This window comes from Phascolarctos cinereus, unplaced genomic scaffold, assembly GCF_003287225.1.
Source record: "Phascolarctos cinereus isolate Bilbo 61053 unplaced genomic scaffold, phaCin_HiC Scaffold_726;HRSCAF=1367, whole genome shotgun sequence".
In the NCBI taxonomy this organism is placed as follows: Eukaryota; Metazoa; Chordata; class Mammalia; order Diprotodontia; family Phascolarctidae; genus Phascolarctos; species Phascolarctos cinereus.
In genome coordinates, this window is record NW_027556098.1 from 406,888,856 (window position 1) to 406,902,492 (window position 13,637).

The following is a 13,637-nucleotide window of genomic DNA, read 5'->3' on the forward strand; positions in this document are numbered from 1 at the left end:
GGCTGGTGCTCTATCTACCACTCCACATAGCTGCCCCTCCTTGGAGGTTTCAAGCAGAAGCTGGACTTCTAAGTGTCCAGGATGTGATAGTGGAGCTTCCTTTCCTTTCGGGCTAGACTAGAGGGTCACTGAGGTCAGTCAGTCAATAAGCATTTATTAAGCACCTATAATACAGGTACAATAGAAAAATAAAAGACTGGGGTCATGAAGGATCTCAAACAACTGAATAATAACACATATGTGTGTATCTTTGATTCTGTACATTGTAACCTAAAGAAACCTAACCTTTTCTCCTCCTTTCTAGATCTCCTTGAGTTGATTGACTAGGTGATTCAGAGTTGGGGAGAAGAGAGGGAGAGAGAAGGCTAGGTGGATTCTGGGACCTTTCAGAGGGTTTCACCTATGGTGTCCCCTTTTATTTCTGTTTCCCCAGCATGGGGCGCCCCCTCTAGTATCTTGAGTTTGTAGACATGTGGGAGGCTACCAAAAAAAAAAAACAGATGAAGATACTAATAACAACTGTAGCAGCATTGCTGTGAATAACACTGATATCACACTTTGAAGGTTTGCAAAGCACTTTGCACCGGTGATCTAATTTGATGGGCTCCAGTGGTGCTTACTCTCTTCCCTCTACCCTACTTTTCTTGGATTAAGCCTAGCAAGTATCATCTTGACCATCCCAAGACAGCTCAACCTGAAAGTGAAGGGAACATTTGAAATCTAGACCCTCTTTAAACTGTACCCGTGGAAGGGGTATACAGCAGAGAACTTCCAAGAGCCAAAGGAATTGAAAGGCCAGAGAAGACATGATGAATAAAGATCTAAACATGTTGTTCAGTTATCTTCAGCATTCGGACTCTTCGTGATCCCATTTGGGATTTTCTTGGCAGAGATACTACCAAGGGTAAAATAGCCATAGAAAGGATCCAGTGATCACCTCCTAAAAGATCCCAAAATGAAAACACCAAGGAACATAACAGCCAAATTCCAAAATTACCAGGTCAGAGAGAAAAAAATGCAAGCAGCCAGAAAGAAACAATTTAAATATCATGGAACCACAGTCAGGATTACACAAGACCTTGCAGGTTCTACATTAAAAGATCATAGGGCATGGAATATGATATTCCATAAGACAAAGGAGCTTTGATTACAACCAAGGATCAACTACCCAGAGAAAATGAGCATAATCTTTCAGAGGAGGAGATGGACATTCAATGAAATAGGGGACTTCCAAGCCTTCCTGATAAAAAGACCAGGGCTCAACAGAAAATTTGATCTTCAAATACAAGACTCAAGAGAGACATAAAAAGGCAAACAGGACAGAAAAAACCCCCAACATGTTATTAATTGGGGCAAACTGTTTACATCTCTACAAGGGAAGATGACACTTGTAACTCCTGAGAACTGTGTTGTTATTACACCATTTTAAAGGGGTATGCATAGACAGAGGGAGTAGATATGAGTTGACTTTGATGTAATGATTGAAAAAAATCTAATTAAATGGGTTAAATGGATCTAAATAAGTGAATTAATCAGATCCAATTAAGAGATTGTACTGGGAGAAAAGGAAAGGAGGAGGCAGACAAGGATAAATTACTCTACAGGAAAAGGCACAAAAACCTATTACAGTAGAGGGAAGGAAGAGAGGGAAATGACGATTTGGCTCAAGGAGGGAAAGTAAAATACTCCATCTCAGAAACAGAAATTGAACAAGTCATTGATGACCTCCCTAGAAAAAAATCATATGGATTTACAAGCAAATTCTATCAAACATTTAAAGAACAATTAATTCTAATACTATATAGACTATTTGGGAAATTAGGCGAAGTAGTCCTACCAAATTCTTTTTATGATACAAACATGGTGCTGATACCTAAACCAGAAAGAGTCAAAAGAGAGAAAGAAAATTATAGCCCAATTTCCTTAATGAATATAGATGCAAAAGTTTTAAATAAAATATTAGCAAATAGATTACAGCAACTTATCACAAGAATAATACACTATGACTAGGTAGCATTTATATTAGGAATGCAGGGGTGGTTCAATATTAGGAAAACTATCAGCATAATTGATCACATCAACAAAAAAACCAACAGAAACCACATGATCATCTCAATAGACACAGAAAAAGCTTTTAACAAAATACAACACCCATTCCTATTAAAAAATACTAGGGAGCACAGGAATAAATGGAGTCTTCCTTAAAATGATAAGTGGCATCTATCTAAAATCTTCAGCAAGCATCATAGGTAAGGGAGATAAGTTGGAAGCATTTCCAATAAGATCGGGGGTGAAGCAAGAATGTTCATTATCACCACTGTTGTTCAATATGGTACTGGAAACGTTAGCTTTAGCAATAAGAGAAGAAAAAGAAATTGAAGGTATTAGAATAGGCAAAGAAGAAACAAAGCTATCACTCTTTGCAGATGATATGATGATATACTTAGAGAATCCTAGAGAATCAAGTAAAAAACTACTTGAAATAATAAACAACTTTAGCAAAGTTGCAGGCTATAAAATAAACCCACAAATCATGGCATTTCTATATATTACCAACAAAGCCCAGCAGCAAGAGATAGAAAGAGAAATTCCATTTAAACTTACTATAGACATTATAAAATATTTAGGAGTGTACCTACTGAAACAAACCCAGGAACTATATGAACACAATTACAAAACATTTTCACACAAATAAAGTCAGATCTAAATGACTGGAAAAACATCAGTTGCTCATGGGTAGGCCGAGCTAATATAATAAAAATGACAATTCTACCTAAGCTAATTTACTTATTCAGTGCCATACCAAACTACCAAAAATTATTTTATAGAGTTAGAAAAAATAATAACAAGATTCATTTGGAAGAACAAAAGGTCCAGAATATCAAGGGAACTAATGAAAAGAAATGCAGGGGAAGGTGGCCTAGCATTCCAGATCTTAAATTGTATTATAACAATCATCAAATCTGCTTGGTACTGGCTAAGAAATAGAGTGGTGGATCAGTGGAATAGATTAGTGTGCAAGACACAGTGGTTAATGACTGTAGTAATCTCCTATTTGATAAACCCAAACCCCAGCTTCTGGGATAAGAGCTCACTATTTGACAAAAACTTCTGGGAAAACTAGAAAAGAGTATGGCAGAAACTAGGCCAAAATCTTACACCCTCTACCAAAATAAAGTCAAAATGGGTTCATGATTTAGATATAAAGGCTGATACTATAAGCAAGCTGGAAGAGCAAGGAATAGTTTACCTATCAGATCTATGGAGAACAGAAGAATTCATGACCAAACAGAGATAGAGAACATTACAAAAGCAAAATGGATAATTTTGATTACATTAAATTAAAAAGTTTTTGCCCAAACAAAGCCAATGCAACTAAGATTAGAAGGAAAGTAGAAAATTGGGAAAGAATTTTTACAACCAGTCTCTCTGATAAGGGTCTCATTTCTAAAATATATAGAGAATTAAGTCAAATTTATAAGAATGCAAGTCATTCCCCAACTGATAAATGGTCAAAGGAGATGAACAGGCAGCTCTCAGATGAAGAAATTAAAGCCATCTATAGTCACACGAAAAAATGCTCTAAATCACTATTGATTAGAGAAATGCAAATCAAAACAAATCTGAGGTACCACATGACACCTATCAGATTGGCCAAGATAACAAAACAGGAAAATGATAAATGTTGGAGAAGATGTGGGGAAAATTGGAACGCTAATGCATTGTTGGTGGAGTTGTGAAATGATCCAACCATTTTGGAGAGCAATTTGGAACTATGCGCAATGACCCAGCAATAGCACTTCTAGGACTGTATTCCAAAGAGATCATAAAAATGGGGAAAGGATCCATGTGTACAAAAATATTGATAGCAGCTCTTTTTGTGGTGGCAAAGAATTGGAAATTGAGGGGGATGTCCATCAACTGGGGAGTGGCTGGACAAGTTGTGGTATATGAATGTAATGGAATACTATTGTGCTATAAGAAACGATGAGCAGAAAGACTTCAGAAAAACTTGGAAAGACTTGTATGGACTGATGCTGAGTGAAGTGAGCAGAACCAGGACAGCATTGTATACAGTAACAGCCATGTTGTGTGATGACTAACTTTGATAGACTTAGTCCTTCACAGCAATGCAAAGGTCTAAGACATCTGCAAAAGTCTCATGATGGAAAATGCTATCTATATCCAAAGAAAGAACTATGAAGTTTGAATGTACGTCAAAACATACTATTTGCTCTTTTTTTCTTCTGTTTTGTTTTGTTTTCTCTTTCTTGTGATTCCTCCTATTGACTCTAATTCTTCTTTACAACATGACAAATGGAAAAATATGTTTAATGGGAATGTATATGTGTAGCCTATATCAGATTGCATGCTGTCTTGGGGAGAGAGGTGGGGAGGGAGGGGGAGAAAAATTTAAAACTCAAAAGCTTATGGAAGTGATTGTGGATAACTCAAAATAAGTTAATTAAAAAAATAAAAAGAAAAGTGGTTACAGGTGTCACCAGACAAACATAATGCTGGTACATATAGTGCATGTGGGGCCCAGGCTGGCTAGTAGAGTTACTGTGTTCTGAGGGAATTGTCTGTCCCCAAGAAGTCTCTGTGGCTGAAATATTAGGCAGATAAAGGGGTTACTGATGGATTCGGCTGTCTCCCCTGGTCTGAATTGACTTTGGGGTATAGTATATAATGTCTTCTTTATTTGCCTGAATCAGATAGTCTATGTGACTGGCAGGAAAACTCTTTTTCTTAGGGTCTGCTAAGGGGAATGTTTCACAAGCCAATCTGGGAAGTCAACCAACTCACCAACTGGCAATAAATGACTTTGATGAATTGTCTCTCCTGGGGCCCCATGTGTCTTCTATTTTTATGCATATGTGCATGTCTGCTTTCTGTATATCCCTGTTGGCTAGTCCTTTTTTTTTTTCTATTTTATTCTTATTTAGGGGCAGCTAGGTGGCACAGTGGATAGAGCACCGACCCTGGAATCAGGAAGACCTGAATTCAAATCCAACCTTAGATTCTTACTAGCTATGTGATCATGGGCAAGTCACATAACCCTGTTTGCCTTAGTTTCCTCATCTGTCAAATGAGAAGGAAATGGCAAACCACTCCAGTATTTTTGCTGAGTAAATCCCGAACAGGATCATGAAGAGTCAGACATGACTGAAATGAGTGAACAACGACAACAATTCTTATTTATCTGTAGAGGGCATGAATCAGCCCTCACTATGTGTGTATCCTGCACCAGGGTGTACAGGTGTTCAAGGAGGACCAGCACCTCTGGTGGGATGGCTTGCTAAGCCTTTTTCAAGGCTGCTCATCCACCTTTAGTGTCCACCCAGCCCTCAACTCTCACCTGTGGGTCCAAGAAGCTGTAGTATGTGCACCAGCCATACCCCAGTAAAACCATGTTGGTAGACAGGTTAAACCGGGCTGAGGGTAACACACAGACCTCAAACCTATAGGTGAGTTGGGAGGGTGGTGTCTATCCCAGGCACGTAAAGACTTCCCCTGGTGGAATGGGCAGATGTGAATAATTTGTTCCAAAAACCACTAAGGTGGCCGAGGCAGGTTCTATGGAGCACTTAGAGCTTGGTCAGACATGAAAGAAGCCAAGGTCATTCATCGCACCCCAGGGCCCATCACCAGTCATCCTGACTTTTGCCTTGCAACTGGACTTTGATGACTCTGGAAGAGAGAGTGAGGTGGACAACTTTGTGCACCTCTGCCTCTCTTAAATGCAATTCATGCACGAATCAAGACATCACCCATGATGTCCCTGATCCTTTTTGAAACGGACTCACAACATCCTGTGTGTGTAGTTTAGATTTCTAGCCACAGAAGAGGTATTGTTGAGGAATGCTATGTATCCTTCTGGGCTTATAGTATCCTTTGTATCTTATCCTTCTGATCTGATTCCAGACATGGTTGACCTAAAGGTTAAATAGCACCATAGGATAACTATTTGTGATGTTGGGATATATTTGTTTTGGTCTGGACCTTTGGTTTTATCCACGCAAGGCAAAGGTCCTTATAGAGTGTTATTATTCTCGTGAGCAGAGGAGGCTAATTGGAAATCCCCACCATGGAAGGAAGGGATAGGGTTGGATGCCAGAAACAGCCTGGGCTTTTACAGACTGAACTCCATCTGTTGGCCAGCAGGGATTCTACAGTCTCTTAGCAAGGATATCCCATGCGTGTCTAGAGAGAAAGAAACAAGGTCTTCGGGCTTATAGTTCAAACAGAGCTAGACCTAGTTAGCAATTCAGATACTGCTGCACCTGGCTGTATTATTAATACAGTGATACCATGTCGGCATAAGGCAATCAGTACTGGACCTGGGAACAAGGGTCTTTTAAATAAATTTATTTACTTACTTATTTTAGTCTTCAACATTCACTTTTATAAGATTTTGAGTTCCAAATTTTTTTTATCTCTCCTTCCCGACCCTCCCCAAGATGGCATGCAATCTGATATAGGCTATACGTGTACAATCACATTAAACATATTTCCGCATTAGTCATGTTGTGAAAGAATCAGAACAAAAGGGGAAAACTGTGAGAAAGAAAAAAAAAGAGAAAATAATATGCTTCTCTCTGCATTCAGACTTCATAGCTCTTTCTCTGGATGTGAAAAGCATTTTCCATCATGAGTCTTTTGGGGTTGTCTTAGATCATTGCATTGCTGTGAAGAGCTAAGTCTGTCACAGTTGATCATCATTACCATATTGTTATTACTGTGTACAATGTTCACTTGGTTCTGCTCACTTCACTCAGCATCAGTTCATGTAAGTCTTTCCAGGTTTTTCTGAAGTATTCCATTACATTCATATACCACAACTTGTTCAGCCACTCCCCAGTTGATAGGCATCCCCTCAATTTCCAATTCTTGGCCACCACAAAAAGAGCTGCTACAAATATTTTTGTGCATGTGGGTCCTTTTCCCATTTGTATGATCTCTTTGGGATAAAGACCTAGTAGTGCTATTACTGGGTCAGAGGGTATGCAGAGTTCTACAGCCCTTTGGGCATATGAACTTGTTCTCTTCAAAGTTACCAAAAATCTTCCAAATTTAGTAGCCTCTTCTTAATTCTCAGCCTTCTCAATCTCTCTTTCCATCTTTGACACTGGCAGCTCCCCTTTCCTGAACACTCTCTCTCCTCTGTAGGTTCTCAGGACGCCTCTCTCTCCTGGCTCTCCTACCAGCTGTCTTATCTCTGGCCATTCCCCTTGAGTCTCCTTTGCTGATTCATCGTCAATGTCACATGCACCGTTAGTGTTCCTTAAGGCACTGTCCTCTGCCTCTTCCCTTTTTTCTCTCTGGTCTCACTTTTGGTGACCTCATAAGCGCACATGGATTCCATAATCATTTTGATGCAGATGACTCCTGTAATCTATCCAGCCCTAGTTTTTTTCTTGCATTCTAGCTTCTTATCACCAACTGCCTATTGGGCATTTCAAAGTAGACATCCTGTAGGTACCTCAAATTCAACATGTCTGAAAGAGAGCTCTTAGCTTCCCCCCAAACCTCTTCTTCCAAGCTTCCTTAGTTCTGCTGATGGCACGACCATCATTCCAGGTTCAAAACCTCAGTGTCATCCTGAACGCCTCACTCCCACCCCACATTTGCAATCAGCTGCCAAATCTTCTCTTTTCCACTGAAGGCATCGAGGCAGTTCAGTGGATAGTGCTGCATTTGGAGTCAAATCCTGCCTTTGATGCAACCTCTTAGTCTGTCCCCTCATCTGTAAACTGGGGATAATAACAGCCCCTACCTCCCGGGGTCGTTGTGAGGATAAAGTGGAATAATATTTGTTAAGTGCTTTGCAAACCTTAAATGCTATCTAAATGCTGGCTATATTGTTCTCTCCTTATGCCTCTAGATATGCCCCTTCTCCTTGCCTTGCACCTGTACTACTAAAATGGTCTTTTCAGTTTTCCTGTCTTAAGCCTTTCCCCCACTCCAGTTTTCTCTCCTCGTAGCTACCAATGATTTTCCTAAAACGCTGATCTGACCGTGTCTGCCCTACCCAACAAATTCTAGTGGCTCCCTTTGTCTCCGAGGATCAAATAGAAACTTCTTTTCTTTGGTGGTGGGAGGCAATTGGGGTTAGGGACTTGCCTAGGGTCACACAGTATCTGAGGCCAGATTTGAATTCAGGCCCTCCTGACTCCAGTGGTGGTACTCTATCCATTGCACCATCTAGAAACTCCCAAACTCTTCTCTTTTAAATCTCTCTCCCCTTTCTCCATCTCTCCACCTATCTCTCCTCCTCTCCATTTCTCTTTTCTCTTTCCCTCCTCTCTTCATCTTTCTCTCCCCTCTTTCTTTGTCCATCTCTCTCCCCTTTCACCATCTCTCTTCTCTCTCCCCCCTCCTCTCTCTCCTCTTCCCTTTCTCCATCTTTCTCCCCTCTCTCCCCCTCTCCCTTTCTCTCTCCATCTCTTTCCTCTCTTTGTCTATCTCTCTGTGTCTCTCTCCATCTCTATCTCCATCTCTGTCTTCTCTCTTTTTCCTCTCTCTCTCCATCTTTCTCTCTCTCCTCTTCCCCCCCCCCACCCCATGCCTGGAATATACTCCTTCCCCTCTGCCCTTTGTAATCCCTGGTTTCCTGGAAGACGCATCTCAAGCCCAACCTTCTTCATAAAGCCTTTCCTGATCCATGCACCAACTAGGACACTCCCTCTCCCCTCTCCCATATTCTGTACTTTGGCTCATTGGCCAGTCCCTGTTATATTCCTAAGTCATCTGTTACTGAAAGCTTTTGGAGAACAGGAACTAAAACCCCATATGTCTTTGTTTCCCCAGATTATCACAAACAAAGTAATTGCTTAATAAGATGCTAGTCAGCTGAACCAGAGGAAATAGTGCAAATATTATTGTCATTTATACAGAGGGAAGCTGAGGCTGAGAGGTTTGGAGGGGATCCTCAGAATCAATCAATCCATCAACAAGCATTATTAAAGCCCTACTATGTGTCAAGTGCACTGTGCAAAAAACCGCAACACTTCCTGCCCTCAAGGAGCTTACATTCTAGGTGAGGAGAATAAACTGGGGTTGGTTTGGGCAGCTCAGGGCATCTCTTTTCTTGCCCTCTTGCTCACTGCTAATTTCAGCTCTCAGGTACTCAGAGCTGGACAATAGGGCCCTCTGAGATCTTGCGAGGAGTGTGTAGACACACCAGTGGGCCGGCCCTGGAGAGGAGGTCTCTGATTTCTCAGTTAACCCTCCCACCATTTCCCCCGGGGGTGGTGGTGGAAGCCAAGGGCTGGCAGAGGGAGGCAAGGGCCCCGAATGCTGGAGTCGGAACAGCAGAGGGCTGGAGGGAAGGCCAGAGGTCAGGGGAGCCTTGGCGTCCCAGGCGCTTCCCTCGGGACACAGAGACTCGCAGAGGCGCATGGAGGAGTCCGAGGCTTTATTCCTCCCGCGTGTACCCCCAATCCCCCCTCCCCCCTCCATATGGTTCTTCCCGGTCGTGTCACGGGTCAGGGCAGGTCGGGAACTCGGCCTCCAAATCTGTAAGTGTACTTTCGGCCGCCGCTCTTGTGCACGATGTCCCGGCGGTAATAGTAACGCAGCCCCCGGCTCAGTTTCTCATAGTTCATCCCAGGCTTCTTTTTACGCTCCCCCCCACAGACGGGCCACCTGTGCAGAGGGAGGGCAGACGAGGCGTTGAGCGCCGGGTGCGGGGAAACCTGGAGCCCAGCGGAGGGAAAGGGGCCGGGGGCGGAGAGGGGGAGGAAGGAAAAGGCACATCTGGGCACGGTACCTCCTTTGGGTCGCACAGCTGGAACTCGCGGCTATTCCCAGTCCAACGGATGCAGCCTTCGCCCGCTCGGTCCCGGAGAAGTTCCAGCAGGAATTGCCATAGCTGAATGGGACCTGAGAAGAGGGTCGGCCGGTGAGAACCCAGGCGTACAGCCTCTCAGCTCCTCCGTCCCGTCTCTTTTCCTCAAAGCAGCCTCATCTCCCCCCGCCCCCGCCCCTTAATAGGGGTGCAGAGTGTAGGTACCCCATTCATACAATTAGAGCATCCCTCTTAGGGATCCTGCTATCCGCTCTGCAGAATTGCCTCCCCCAGTCTTCCACCTCCCACTTCATCGGAAACCTAGGCACCTCAGCCCCAGCTCTAGCCCCCTTACTCAGGGACTCCAGCGTCCTGTCTACCCTACAGCTGCCCCCAACTCTCTTAACTCAAGAACTGGAGCGTTCTAGTTCCCCAGAGCTGATCCCCCTCCCCGCCCCCACTCCCAATCCTCCTACTTCAATGGGGGACTTCGGCATTCACTTACCACGGTGTCCAGTCCTGGGGCCTCTGGTGGCGTTGGCCCGGTCCGAGCGTGGCGTTGAATTCGATGTGACGGGGCACTCGCTTGAGGGAGCTGTGCATTCTGAAGGCTGGTTTAGCTCCCAGGAGGTGGGATATTCCATGGCAGCAGCGCTCCCGCCCTCCCAGCATGGGCCAGTGGGACAATCCCAGTGGGTAGGACCGCTTGGGACAGAGGGGGTGGCCCACGAGGTGAAGCTGGCCTGGCTAGTGGTAAGATCCGCGATCCCCGCCCTTTCAGGGTACGTGAAGCGGGTAGGACCGTAGGGCTGGGAGACTGGGGTGAGCCACGCGGGGTCCGTCCAGTCGCCAGACCACTGGAGGTTCAAGGAAGGGAAGTCTAGGAGGAGAGACCTGTCGCAGTCAGGACGAGCCAGAGCCCCTTCTTCTCCCATCCCAGCTGCAAGGACCCAGGTGCTCTAAACTCCCTCCTTCCCCACACTTCGGGGACCCAAGGCTTTCGAGTCTCCTCGGAGACCCAGGAATTCGAATCCCCCATCCAGGTCCTGAATTCCCTTGGAAGATATTCGAGGTGACTCTCGTCCCAGTCCGCGCCTTTCCCAGAAACCCTGGCTCCCTAATCTCCTTCTTCAACTACAGTCCTTAAAAGCAGACCTCCAGAACTTACCAGTCCCCCACGGAAATTCAGGCAACAGGAAATCGGAGCCGCATTCGTTAGTTGGGAGCCCGGGAAGGTGTGAAATTGGTGCTGAATCTGGGGAGGAAGGAGACAGTAACCCTCGATCGGTCCCTCGGGGACCCAGGAGTATCCTCCACCCCCATCTTCTGAAAGCCTGGCCTCCAGCATATCCTCCCTGTTCCCTGCACCCCCCCCCCCAAGCCGATCCTCTTCGTAATTCCATCTCCAGTCTCCGAGCCTTTGAAGGCTATTAGGCCCCCACGAACTCCCTTCTCCCCCGGGACACTCCCTTCTCCCTTTTGCCTGTTAGGATCTTCTTTATAGTTCTGACATCACATTCTCCAAGAAGTCTTTTTTTGATCTTACTAGCTGCTATTACCTCTCTCTGAAAATTACCGTGTATTGATTTTATTTTTTATACTGATATTTCTCCCTATAGAATGTAAGTTCCCAGAGGGCAGGATCGTAGTAGATAATAGATACTTATTGATTCGGGACTTAGGTGTCCAGGCCTTCAGTACCTGCTCTCTTGGAGACCCATGTGTCCCACTACCTCCAGCTCTTGCCCGCAAACGATCTTACGATCTCTCCTTACCTTTCCATCCATTCCCAGTGGTCCTAGAGTGCAAGTCTCTGGGGTCTGAGGGGGCAGAAGTCTTTGAATTGTAAAAATCTGGTTCGCCTGAGGCTGGAGAGGGGGAGGCAAGGAATTAGGGTTAGGGCGTCACCAGGAAGCTCCGGAGCACGAAGTTGAGATGAAGGTTAGGGTCCCGTTTTGCCTCGCCGTGCTCTTCCCTCCCCTTATCCCATAGCGTCATACCTAGGCTTGGGTGCTCCATGCCCGATCCCAGGGGCACTTCCTGCAGCGCCAGGTCATCACAGCAAAACCAGCTTAGGTCCATGGTCATTCTTGTGGTTCACGGCAGCAGCAGGATGCTAGGAGAGGAGAGACCCAAGTGTGACGGGGTACTCGAAGGACCCAGACATTCAGGCGCAGCCCTCAGAGACTCGGATAGCTGGAGTTCAGAGACTTATAGTGGTCAAGAGTCCGAGGCACCCACCCTGTCATCTGGGAGATTCCAGTGGGTTGTTTTATTTATTTATTTATTTATTTTATTTTTTTATTCATTCTTCATCCTCCCCAGCAAGCTGGCTCCTCAAACCCTAGGAGGCCGGAAGAATCCTTAGTAGCGTCCGCGAGGACACAGAGAGTTCTGGAAACCCTTTGCTTTCTCAGGGGCTCAGGAATCTGGTGCCCCAAATCCTAGCCACTTCCAATCCGTCAGGGGCTTCGCGCTCTCTGACCCTCCCTCACGGACCCAGGCATCAGACACTCAAGATCCCGCTCGCTCCAGAAGTGCCAAGCCCCAGCGATGCACTCACCTCTCTGGTGTTCCCTGTTCCTCACCCCGGGGTCTTCAGCCCCATTTCATACCCGGGATCCCCCCCTCCGGAGTCTGGGGAGGGGGGATATTTTCCGACACGTCAGAAACTCTAGCAATGGGGAAGGGGTCAGGTTGCAACTGTTGCAGGGGGCGGGGTTGGGCCGGACACTGATCATTTCAAAAGCTAGCCCTCTCTTGAGGCGCCCCGGGAGGCCCCCTTTCTTGTCGCTTTCCCCAATGTGATCAACTCCAATTTGGGGTCTAGTTTCGATAGCACTAGGAGCAGTGTGTGGGGGTGTGGCTGAGGTCCGATCCCCCCAGCACCAGCCCTTTACTCTCAGGGCCCTGGAGTCGGAGTCAAGTGGGTTTCCTGGAGGTGGTGGGATCAAACGAGCTAGCGACCCCCAGCTCCTGGCCACCCCCAGCCCCGCCCTCAGGGGCTTGGGCGCCTGGGACTGTCGCAGTTGCTGGGCGAATCCCGCAGCACGAGGGATTTGCGATGGGTATGTCTGGAAGGTTTTGGGGACCGGAGGTAGGGCGTAACGGGGGCCACTGTGGGTTCCGTGAGTAACTTGAGTAGGCTTGAGCTTGGGAAATGGGGCTCGGCGGCAGGTCGGTTAGACATGGGGACCTGGGGAGGGGTCTCTGGGCAGAGTGAAAGGTTTCTGAGCTGGGAGGGGGCTGCGGACCGATGGTCTGGCCAGCGACTGCGGGGGCGGCTCGAACTGTTATCTCCGGAAGTGGAGGATTTCCGGCTGAGTCCCCCAGGGGCTGACGTCACAATCAGCGAGTGTGACGCGTGGGGAGGGGGTTATGGTGTCTCGGTCCTCCCTCTTTGCCCGGACACTCAAGCCCTGTATTCCCTGTCTCTTTGAGGGGGTATGGGCTTGCCTCCCCTGTCTCCAGGAAGCCCGTTGGCACCCCATTTCCCAACTCCCAATCCAAGGTGAGTGAGACTTGCCTTGTGACCCTGGCACTATTCTCTTCCCGTTCTGGAGGCGTGGGGTTAGTCTCAACTCCCCAGCCAGTCGGCGTCCTGTAGACAGGGGTCTGGTACACTCCACAAACATAGGGCCCAGTGACTACATCCCTGCCTTCCTGTTTCTGCAGCACCAGCACCATGGGTTCCCCTCTATTTCTCTTTTCCTTCACTGCATTTGGGACTCAGTTTCCTCATGTGTAAAACGGAGACAGCACCACCTGTAGTACCTTAGCCCCGCAGTTATCCTTGGGCCTCTGTATCTGTCTCCAGGACTCACTTTCCTCATCTGTAACGGGCAGC

General features: G+C 46.3%; 1 protein-coding gene across 1 annotated transcript; it reads right to left on the bottom strand.

Annotated features, from left to right (window-relative positions):
* Positions 1 to 9,428: 9,428 nt before the first annotated feature.
* On the bottom strand, positions 9,429 to 13,062 carry ETV2 (ETS variant transcription factor 2). The gene is given in 8 exon segments (XM_020977523.2): positions 9,429 to 9,632; positions 9,634 to 9,648; positions 9,773 to 9,885; positions 10,296 to 10,670; positions 10,959 to 11,045; positions 11,566 to 11,658; positions 11,791 to 11,906; positions 12,354 to 13,062. Coding segments are annotated over 7 exon segments (915 nt in total). The 5' UTR covers positions 11,879 to 11,906; positions 12,354 to 13,062; the 3' UTR covers positions 9,429 to 9,488.
* Between the last annotated feature and the right edge of the window lie 575 nt (positions 13,063 to 13,637).